This window comes from Lactuca virosa, chromosome 5 (genome assembly GCF_052849685.1).
Source record: "Lactuca virosa cultivar CGN04683 chromosome 5, Lactuca_virosa_CGN04683_v6, whole genome shotgun sequence".
NCBI classification, from domain to species: domain Eukaryota; kingdom Viridiplantae; phylum Streptophyta; class Magnoliopsida; order Asterales; family Asteraceae; genus Lactuca; species Lactuca virosa.
In genome coordinates, this window is record NC_136430.1 from 57,361,880 (window position 1) to 57,373,699 (window position 11,820).

Sequence of the window (11,820 nt, forward strand, 5' to 3'; positions counted from 1 at the left end):
ACTCTAGCCACCTACGGATTAGCTACGGAAGTTGTTTTACTACAGGTTACCTACGGAACTTTTATCTCCAGATTACCTACGGAATTCTAGCTACGGATTACCTACAATAAATATTACCTACAAATTTCCTACAAAAAAATATGACCTAGAGATTTCCTACACTAAAAATTACCTACTGATTCCCTACGACTTTTCCAATTATTTGTGACAGATATATCTGTCGCAAATCCATAGCTAAATGATTTCCTTTAAATAAAAAAAACTGAAAAATATCCAGGTTTTTTCTACCTAAAATACAGAAAAACCAATAATACATTACAAATGCAGAAAAAAACCCATTACATTCATATTCAACCGGTCAAAATAAAATGTCATTAACATTCACAAAAAGCTAGGAACTATCTAGCGGATTACCGGCCAAAATTAAATGTCACTAACATTCACAAAAAGCTAGAAACTATCTAGCGGATTACCGGCCAAAATAAAATGTCACTGACATTCACAAAAAGCTAGAAACTATCTAGCGGATTACCGGATGGGTTGTTTATAGTCTAATACATTTCTAATGTTTAACATTCATAAAACTAGGAACTATTAGGCGGATTACCCGATGGGTTCAACTTTCTCAAAATGACCGCAACTTGTTCTTCTAATTGAGCGTGTCGCACATCCATTTCATGTTGTCTTATTTGAAATCGTGCATCCATTTCAGCTTCTCTTTCTTTCAATTGCAAATCCAATTTAGCTTGCATCTCGATTTGCATGTTTTCCATTTTCTCTCTCAACCTTAGCACCTAAAAATGGTATGAACATTAAAATCAGCAAGTCAACTTCACTTTTAAACCATAATAGCAATGCACTTTACTTTTAATTCATTATAAGAAAATATAAGCAATGTAATCAATAATACCAACATACTTTATTTTATATCAACAATCCATAATAGCAATATACTTTACCTTATAATATCCATAATAGCAACATACTATAGTATTCATCCATAATAAGCAATGCATTTCAATTCGACCACCCATAATAGCAACATACTTTATTTTCATCCATGTACTATCCATAATGGCAACGACATATTTTTATTTTTCTCTATAAAACATAATGCATTTATCGAATAAGTATACCTCTTGTTGTGATTGTTCCGCCGGGGACAAGGTAGACCCAAAAGAATATGTCCCGCTTACAGCAAAATGAAGATCAGATGATCCAATCCCATAGATGCGACCTTTGCCTTTCCCTCCCTGCCTCTGCATCTGTGTGGCGGCCCACAACTCAGGATCATTAGTTCTTTGCTGAGTCGGATCGTCTCCATACTTCTCGACGAGGCCTCTCCTATATGCCTCCTATAATTTATCAAAACAACACCATTTTAATTGTACAGAAAACCAAAACAGTCTATATGAAAATGATAAAAGATAACTTATATATGCTTGTTGTGTTGTACTAGTGATATATTGCAATCCCTCGCCATCCCCATTAAAATACTTTGCCTTCGACTCTGCTGTAAGACGTGTCTTCATAAACACATCGACCTAGTATGGGTCTTTACCCGTCAACTTTTTCTAACATAAACGAAAATATAGTTGATGTAATTGGTGCCAAGAGAAAACATATTAATAAAATTTATAATTATGATTACTTATCATCCGCTTACGAGTCTCGCTGACTCCGATGCTGCCGCCTCTATACGTAGCTGTCACCCCAGAATCAACAGAAGTGCTACGGTTCCTCTTCCCGATAAGAGATTTTTTCTTCCATTCATCTGTGTCCCAATACTGTAAAAAGAATATATATATATATATATATATATATATATATATATATATATATATATAAGAAACAAAAGTAAACAATAATGAACCAGATCACTTACAGCACACAAACGCCTCCACACGTCTTCATGTATGGGACGAGGAGCAAAATTCTGGAGGATCTGATATGAGTCATTAATTTCATGGATAGTATGCCCTGCTTTTCTTGCCATTCTTGCTGATGTTTTCTTAACAACCCCCATTCTCTCTCTAAAACGCTCTTTCAAAACACTCTCAAAACAATCGAAGATGTCACCTTCTTCTTGTGAATTCCACCGATAACGAGTCTGCAAAAAAATAAGAAGTAAACTTAATTTGCAAATTAAAATAGAATAAGGATAAAATATACAAAAAAATAATCAATATATTACCTTAAAACGCGCAAACCATTGTTTGACAACCTCCCGTGGGATACTCTTATATCTAGGCCAAGCATGATCCAAACAATCCCATGCCATTTCTGCAATGTACCCATGTATAGAATGGTCTGCAAACCTAAAAATTGAAATAACTATATAAGTATAATCATAACATGAATAATCATAAATATAAATAACAAAAAGACTAACCCCTTCCCATCTCGGTGGATCAACGGTAATTCAGAACCATGTGAATCTGCAACATTAGAGCCACCCGACGTATCTTCAACATTCGAGTGGCGAGGTGTCTGCATGTTTATACCACAATCATCCTCCTGAGTATAATAATTATCAGCCCGCTCCTCGCCACGACCGCCAATCATCTGAAGGCCGTGTGGGGTAACTTGACTAAACACCGCCGCAAAATTTGTCTGGGGATCAGCGATGCCTAGATTAGGTAAAGATGTCCGACCTCGTTGTAAGTTACCACCCATACTACCACGTAGATTAGAGTCGGGTGACGACACAACTCTATACAAATTACCACCTGTATTTCCACCTAGATTAGAGAAAGATGCCCGACCTCGTTCCGACATGCTGCGTTTAATAAATCACAAAAAAAGGTCAGATATATAATATAAGATTGACATGTACAACAAAAAACAATGTTAATAATATTCGTATCATAAATCACAAATAAAGTTTATAATCACAAATAACTTAAAGTGAACATGTCATTTAATTAATTGTAATAATTTGAAGTGCACAACAATAAACAATGTTCCTAACATCACTCCTCATCATAATCAGAACCGTCATCAGAATAAACAAGTTCATTTCCGTTATCCTCTATATCATCTTCGTCTTCAAGTTGTTCCTCATGTTGATCCTGTTGAGATGTTGAGATCCCACGCTGTCCTCATCAGATATTTCATCATAGGTATTTGTATTTAATGCTAGGCATAGACGGTCAGTGCGAGTTACTTCATTTGGTAATTCAAACCGCTCATCAATCTGAAAGAACCCGTCTGCATCAATTTCATCTTGGGTGACTTCAAATACCCCTCTTGGTTTTGTTTTGACAACCGCCCACAAATCTTTTGTTTCCCTAGTCATTGCAGGGTATGGTGTATAAAATACTTGTTCCGCTTGTGATGCCAAGCAAAAAGGGTCGTTCGTTTGAAGTCGAGACTTGTATTTGACATCAACCATCTTATTTTTGTTAACGATTACACCGTTGTTGTTATCAAACCAAGTGCATTTGAACAGTACAACAGTCGAGGGTCCGATGCCATAATACTTAATCTCTAGTATCTCATCCACTAAGCCGTAGTAATCTGACTCTTCAGCATTATACTGATGGGTTTTAGGTAAAACAAATAAACTAGAAACAATTCCTAAGTTCACATGCAATCTACTTTGGATCTATGTTTTAACTATTGAACATACAACTTTGAATTGCAAAACAAGAACCCTAAAGGAGGAGGCTATTTTCGAAAATAGTAAACTAGGGTTTAGGAGTTACATACCTTTCAATTGTTATAGCAAACAATTGATAATTCCCTTGATCTTGATCTTGATCTTCTTGGAAGCTTAGCACCACAAGTGTAATGCCTCTAATGGAATCACACCCAAGAACTAGCAAGAAGGAAAGTAGAAGAAGAGAGAGAGGGAGGGAGTATGTAATTCGGCCTAGGGTTTCTTCCAAAGAACAGAGTGGTCGAAAATGTGAGCCAGGAGGCTCCTTAAATAGCTGAGGGATCTAGGGTTTTGGGAAAACCCTAATGCTCCTTGCTTAAGGCCTAAGCAAAGCCCAAGGGCCTTATCTAGAACCCCTTGGACGAAATCTCTAGGGTTTCCCCTATGGATTTCGTCCACCTCCTTCCAAGGAGGTTCTGGATCCTTCCACTCAACTATTAGTTAATTGCAAACTAGTCCCTGTACTTTACAATTAATACTTTTAACCCCAAAATTAATTCTGATTAATTTCTGGCTAACAATTAATTAAACATATAGATTTCTAATTAATATATTAATCCATTAACATATTAATAAATCATTTACATATTAATTTATTAATCTTATAAATTAATATCTCTCCTTTCATAATTTCCTTGTCTAGTTGCTAGGTTGAGGGCAACCCAAAAGGACTGTGCTGCTATCAATTCAAGTACATACCAATTATAGTTATGGGCTTAGACACCTAATCCAACAGTCTCCCACTTGGATAAGTCTGTAACTATAATTGTTAGTATGCCTTCTAAATTTGACCAGCAAATTGTAGCTTCCAAAAACTGCTGCCGAACTCTGACCCAGTCAGTTACGTGTCCTAAGATAAGTGATCATATAATCCTTCGATCTGCATGATATCCCCAGACATAAGACATGGAATTGTTGGATTGATGTCTAAGTCCATAACTATAATTGGTAAGACTTGACCCGACCCGGCATGGTCCATTTGGGTTGCATGGCATCATGCATTTGGATAGACTATAATGAGAGAAATAACACTTAAGGTTGGTTAATATATTATAAGTTCTAATAGATTAATAAGGTTATTTAATTAGTATTGATCAATAATTAATTTGGAATTAATTAAGTGATCAAAATGAGACTAATTAAATATATGGGTTGATTGTGTAAATCATTCATTCTTATATATGTGGGCTTGTGATCCAAGATTCCTTATGTTGGACTAAGTCCATGGGGTGACCCATGGATACTCCATGGAGGTTAAAATCCATGGAGCATAAGGAATGGGTAAAGTTATGAGTTACATGGTGTAACCCTAATAGCCACCATATAAAAGAATCTCATGGCTCAAGAAATCGTGCACTAATGTGTGAGTGTGAGGGCTAGACGATTTCAAGGAGTGTTCAAGTTTCTCTCAAGTTATTCCACGTGTATTTGGTGTTGTGTGAACCATTTGAGGTGTCACACTTGGGGCACTAGGCACTCAAGCTTCATGAAGACATTCTACATCAAAGAGGTATGTATTCTATCTTGTTATATTTATTATTTTGTATGCTAGATTAGGATAATACCTTGGATGTTCATAATTGTATGTATAATAGAGAAAACATAGATCCAAGGTATTTAGGGTTGCATGTACACTTAGGAGTGTTAGAATGCTCATAACCCAACAGGAATGTAATCAATATCTTTGTCCAGAATCTATGTTTTCCGATTCCTGATTTGTGATGATGTAGGACTTCTAATTGAACACATCAATTTAGTCTTGGTTGGGCCCAGCACATAAGTCAACACCAAATCATCGAGGGGCCCACAGATATCGCTTTTCCTGTTAGGGCAAAAGGAACGAATAAACGTTGACTCATATGCTTGTATCTTTTACTCATCAAATTATACATGACAATACGTTTTATAACACCAAGTTACTGATGCGTTTTCGTATCACCAATGCATGACCGACTTGTAAATTACAACTCATATATCTCCGTTTCAAGATTATAAGATATTATCGTCTCAGTATTACTCGTGATAAATTCCATGAAGTGATACTCTGAGCGAGGGTTTATCCAATACTCAAATCTCAATTTCTGAGTACTCATGAACGTTGCAGCAATTCTATCGCCATGTCTATCCTTAGACAATCTACAATCCAGTTCATGACAGTCTTAATTCACTACTTACTTCCAAAAGTATGAGCGACTGTGGAGTTTGAATAATCTTATTATTAAGGAAGTAAAACATGCAAAATATGAAACACAATAATAAACAATTGACAAAAGGCAGTAACCAAACTAATAAATAATACTTTATTATTTAATCACCAAAAGTCAATTACATTTACTTTGTTACAAGTTTCAGAACAAAACTAATCTAACTACTAAAACTAATATCATCTTTCAGTCCTATGCTCCGAGCATGCTGAATATGCTTAGCTCTAATCAGACCCTTTGTGAGGGGATCTGCTGGGTTATCTTCAGATGACACCCTCTTTACTATAAGATGGCCTTCTTCTACTCTATGTCTGATGAAATGGTACTTTCTGTCGATATGTCTGGTTTTACCATGATCTCTCGGTTCCTTTGTCAAGGCAGCCGCTCCTTCATTATCGCAGAACAGTTCCATAGGCTCCTGGATGGTTGGAACAACTCCGAGATCTCCGATGAAGTTCCTCAACCAAGCTGCTTCTTTCGACGCTTCACTCGCTGCTATGTACTCTGATTCACAAGTAGAATCAGCCACCGTATCTTGCTTGGAACTCTTCCAAGTAACTGCTCCTCCATTCAGTAAAAATACCCAGCCTGACTGAGAACGGAAGTTATCTCTATCTGTCTGAAAGCTGGCGTCACTATAACCATCTACTCTCAAAGTATCATTGCCACCAAGCACAAGGACCCAGTCCTTTGTCCTTCGCAAATACTTGAGTATATTCTTAACCGCTATCCAATGAGCTCTACCTGGGTTTCCCTGATAGCGACTGACCATGCTCAAAGCAAATGCCACATCAGGGCGAGTACATGTCATAGCGTACATGATCGATCCGACAGCGGAAGCATAAGGTACACGACTCATGTCATCTATTTCCTCATATGTACTCGGGCATTGAGTCTGATTAATTTCTGATTAATTTCTGGCTAACTATTAATTAAACATAATGATTTCTAATTAATATATTAATCCATTAACATATTAATAAATCATTTACATATTAATTTATTAATCTTATAAATTAATATCTCTCCTTTCATAATTTCCTTGTCCAGTTGCTAGGTTGAGGGCAACCCAAAAGGACTGTGCTGCTATCAATTCAAGTACATACCAATTATAGTTATGGGCTTAAACACCTAATCCAACATATACATCTCCCCCCTCACGCATACCCCATAATTATTCGTCGCACGCACTTTACCATGGTTTTGAGTGTGAAACTTATTACCATTTACAAAGTATCCGTTATGATACTCATCATACTGCTCTGGTTTTCGTGCTAAGGCTTCTAGATGTTTAGCACTTCCATCTGAGTTTAGCCTTACCTACATTGAACAACATTTACATATTGTGTTTTATAATGATGCATTAATACTAATAACTACTATTGAACTAGTTTTACTTGCTAGTTTTACTTACTTTTTGCTCAAACCATTGAGCAAAGTATTTATCTCTGAGACTCGCAACTTGTTCGCCCTGATACATTCGTGGAGCAACTTCATCAAACTCTTGGATGTAAGGGTAACTTCTGCACAATTTAGTAAAATGTAGGTGTGCTCCTTGTGGTGTTCTTCATGAGTCATCCATTTTTGCTTTCCACCCTTTTCATATAACCTTCTTGATGGTAAAGCAAACACACTTAGTGGAGGTTGTTCACTCAAAGAGTTGTGATGTTGCGGTGCGAAATTACGCGGCTCTCGATTATGACGTGTCTCAATCGTAGGTGCAAAATATAAAGAACAATAGGTAGCGAGTTCATTCACTAGATGTTCATTGATGATTGAACCCTCAACCCTTGCTTTGTTTCTAATTCTTCTTTTTATTAAGCCCAACTTCCTATATTTCGAAATTATCAATAATGTGTTAGGAATACGAAAAAAAACTTATAAAATATTTGATAACATGTTAAACATTGTGATTACCTCTCGTATTGATACATCCCCCTATAATGTACCGGACCACCAATAATAGTTTCATCAACTAAATGTATGATCAGGTGTTCCATGGAATCAAAGCAACTGGGTGTAAATATTTTCTCTAACTTGCAGATGGTTTGAACAACACTGTGTTTCATGTTATATAAGTCCTCCATATGCAATGTTCTTAAGCATAATACGCGAAAGAACATGGACAACTCTGTAATGGCCTCATATATCATTTTTGGAACAAACCTTCTAATAGCAATTGGAAACAACTGTTGCATAAACACGTGACAGTCGTGGCTTTTGAAGCTATAAAAACTACCATCCTTGATGTTTACACAATTCCCTATGTTTGAAGCATAGCCGTCTGGAAACTTCAGTTTTTTCAACCAATCACAAACTAATTTAACATGGTCCTTTTCCAAAGTGTAATCTCCCTTCTTCATTCGAGCCTTCCCATTGTTATCCTTGATGGGGTTTAAAATAGGTCTATCACATAGAACCTCAATATCCTTCCTTGAATTCAATTTGTCTTTAGATCTAGGGGTGCCCATGGAAGTGTGAAAGAAATTTTCAAACACATTTCTCTCGATATGCATCAAATCAAGGTTGTGTCTGATTAACAAGTGACGCCAATATGGAAGCTCCCAAAAGATGCTCCTCTTTACCCAATTATGTGTAACTCCAAAACCAGGTGGATTTACATATTTTGGACCATATGGAGTACCTTGGTAAACAGTGTTGAAATGTTTGATTGTCTCCCAAATTTCATCTCCGGTTGGGTATGGAATACGTCTTTCTTCTTTCGCTGTCTGGTTTTTCTTAAAATTAATCTTATCATTTTTGAACGTGTGTCCTTTACGTAGATATTGTCTATGACAGTCAAACCAACACATTTTTTTTCCTTCGTCGAGCCAGAATGATCCTGATTTATTCAAACAATATGGGCAAGCTAACTTACCATGCGTACTCCATCCAGACAACATTCCATAAGCAGGGAAGTCACTAATTGTCCATAGCAGTACTACTCTCATCTGAAAATTGTCCCTTCGATGAGCATCATAAGTTTCAATACCACATGTGAACAACATCTTCAGCTCGTCCACTAATGGTTGTAGAAAAACATCCAAATTTTGTCCGAGACTCTTCTTCCCAGGAATGATCAAAGGAAGCATTATGTACTGATGTTTGAAGGCCAACCAAGGAGGCAGGTTATAAATTGTCATAAACATTGGCCAACATGAATAAGGACTCACATTTGAAATGCTTGGACTGAACCCATCAGTACACAACCCAAGACGGATATTGCGCGTCTCCTGTGCAAAATCAGGATAGACCCTGTCAAAATGACTACATGCTCGACCTTCACTCGGATGTATCATCTTTTCAGGATCTACTTGATGATCTGAGTTCCAAGTCAAATGTTGAGTTGTCTTCTTTGAATAGAACAACCTTTGAAGTCTCGGTCCAATTGGCATATAAGTCATGACTAGATTAGGAACCTTGCCACCAATTTTTGTGTATCTACATTCATTACATACTAAACAATGATCCAAATTAGAATGATGTCCATTGAATAGCATGCAATGGTTTTTACACACATGGATTCGTTGTGAAGGTAACTTTAATGGCTTTAACATTTTCTTGGTCTCGTAGAAGTTATCAGGAAGCTTCGCACCTGTTGGTAGACTGTCTTTGATTATCGGAAGTAGTCTATCAAATGACGAGTCTGAAACATTACACTCAGATTTCCAATTCAATAATCTGGTAGTGGTAGAGAGTGTGGATGCTTTTAGAGACCCGTCCCACAATGGCTCATTCGCTTGGTTCACCAGTTTAAAGAAAGTTTGGGCCGATTGATTTGGGTGTTGTGGTCCTTGCTGATAATAAGGAACCTCAGGCCCGTACATGCTTTCAATAACCATTTGTTGGTATCTAGGAAAATCACCAACATGGTTATTAATTTCTTGAGCCATGACTTGAGATGGTATTGGGTTCGAAGATTGACCAATTTCTTGTGTTGGATATAATTCGCCATGTGCATGCCATATTGAATAATCTTTCACGAATCCAACATCATATAGATGTTGCGCAACTATCTCTCTCGTATTGTAATCACGATTTTTACATTTCCAACATGGACATCTAATTTGAAAAACCTCCATCCCCTCTTGAATGATAGGTTTAATGTTTGTTGCATTGGTGTAAGCAAATTCCAAGAAATCATGGACATATTGTCCAAATCCAGAATTGAAACGACCATCCTTAGTGAGTCTCATTGTGTACATCCATTCTCTATTCTGTGACATCTCGTCTAGAGATAATTATTTAAAATTGTTAAAACAAAAACTAAACAATACAATTTAACAACTTAAGCACTTAACCACTTAACAATACAAATACTAATACATACGTATACATACACTGATACAACATATTGAGGAATGTCTCTTTCATGCTTGAACTCAACTATATTCTTATTTTTTTCCTGTTATTAATATAGCTAGTAATGTTCTTATTATGTTTATTTCAAGTTATATGCTGTCTGGTAACTGATACAACCATTTATATACATACATTGATACAAACTGATGTGAAAATGTACAAATTGATACATACTACATATTGATGTGATTGCAATTGAGCATATACATTGATAAACACAACATACACACTTATACATACAACACATATATACCAGGTTGAAGTTTGAACAAACCTCTCAAACAATTTTCGAAGTTGTGAACGATATACCTGATTACAAGTGTCGGTGGAGTGGATTGGGAGAAACCGGCGACAGTGACGGTGGAGTGGGAGGAACCGGCGATAGTTGTGGTGGTGGGAATGTGGAAGATACCGACGACAGTGGCGGTGAAGTGGAGCAACCGCCGGAAACTGAAATTTATCTAGGGTTCGTCAAATCGTGATTACAAGTGTCGAGAAACAAAATTGAGGGGAAGAGATAATAATACATACGATTCCGACGGGCGCTGTTGCGTTTAGTAAACAAAATTCCGGCAGCGGCGCTCCAAATCGATGTAGGGTTCTTCGTCTTCAAGTCAGAGAAAAAAGGGAACGGTAAGGAGGAACATGTTTGAGTACCTACGGATCTAAAATTAAAATATGATTTATTTACCTACAAATCTCCAACGAAAATTAAAAATACAATTTCTTTAAACAAAAATATTTTAAACAATAATTTTAGAATCTTTATAACTTGTTTTTATCATAATATTATTAAAAGAAATACAAAAAAAATAGTTTTTGGTTGAAATTATATATAAATTTGTGAAAAAAATAATAATAATTAATGTATAATTCGATGTAGGGTTCGTCTTCGTCTTCAAGTTATATATTTTGGTTGATATCACCCTCAAGAAAATTGAATTTTCCACTATGTTCTCATATGTAAAAAATGGTGAGGTCAGCGGGACCCCAGCCAGGGGCTCAGCCCCTTGGACCCCGCTAGGGGCGCTGCCCCTACACCCCGCCAAAGGGGCGCCGCCCCTTTGGAAACCCCGGATCCAGGGGCGCTGCCCCCGGACCCCCGACTAGTCGTAGAAACGGATTCTAATTCGATCTTATACATGTGTGCACTCCGCACAACCCTGTACATATATTAGAGTACAAATTATGAAGCCCCTTAACTCACGTGTTAGTCGTTCTTTTCCCCTGTACATTTATTTTCGAAAGGTTAAATGTCGTTCTTTTCGCCTCATTTTTTTCACAACATTATTATACATTGATTATTTTGTTTTCTCCAAGTTATACATCATATAAACATACATACATGCATGTGCACCATTGTATACATATACATACACAAAAATGATTAAAAGTGAAATGAGTACCGGGGTTTGATTGTGTATATGCATGTATGTATGTTTATATGATGTATAACTTGGTGAAAACAAATTAATCAATGTATAATCCGTAGTTAATTACCTACGGATTTTTTTTGTATTTTTCATTTTCGGAGGGTTAAATGTCGTTTTTTGCTTCATTTTTTTCACAAATTATTATACATTGATTAATTTG

The 11,820-nt window shown here is 36.5% G+C and overlaps 1 protein-coding gene across 6 annotated transcripts; it reads right to left on the reverse strand.

Moving 5' to 3' along the window:
- Nucleotides 1-322: 322 nt before the first annotated feature.
- LOC145117611 (uncharacterized) lies at nt 323-10,891 on the reverse strand. 6 transcript variants are annotated; one of them, XM_079053907.1, is made up of 11 exons: nt 10,759-10,891; nt 10,537-10,677; nt 7,783-10,096; nt 7,280-7,696; nt 2,393-2,779; nt 2,195-2,318; nt 1,886-2,110; nt 1,652-1,787; nt 1,457-1,574; nt 1,137-1,355; nt 323-794 (listed from the first exon to the last, which is right to left on the reverse strand). In XM_079053907.1, exons 3-9 carry the CDS (start codon nt 10,089-10,091, stop codon nt 1,558-1,560), a joined length of 3,615 nt encoding a protein of 1,204 aa, XP_078910033.1. In that variant the 5' UTR covers nt 10,092-10,096; nt 10,537-10,677; nt 10,759-10,891; the 3' UTR covers nt 323-794; nt 1,137-1,355; nt 1,457-1,557. The 6 variants fall into 6 exon arrangements, with proteins under 6 accessions (XP_078910033.1, XP_078910032.1, XP_078910037.1 ...); XM_079053906.1 differs by having other exon boundaries at nt 1,433-1,574; XM_079053911.1 differs by having other exon boundaries at nt 1,137-1,574; nt 1,667-1,774.
- Nucleotides 10,892-11,820: the final 929 nt, after the last annotated feature.

Bases quoted from the DNA above. Each gene is read 5' to 3' on its own strand.
- LOC145117611 (XM_079053907.1), bottom strand. From the start codon at position 10,091: ATGTCACAGAATAGAGAATGGATGTACACAATGAGACTCACTAAGGAT. The intron at 2,319-2,392 runs GTTAGTCTTTTT...TTCAATTTTTAG, and splicing joins ATCCACCGAGATGGGAAGGG to GTTTGCAGACCATTCTATAC. The intron at 1,788-1,885 runs GTAAGTGATCTG...TTCTTTTTACAG, and splicing joins TGTGGAGGCGTTTGTGTGCT to TATTGGGACACAGATGAATG.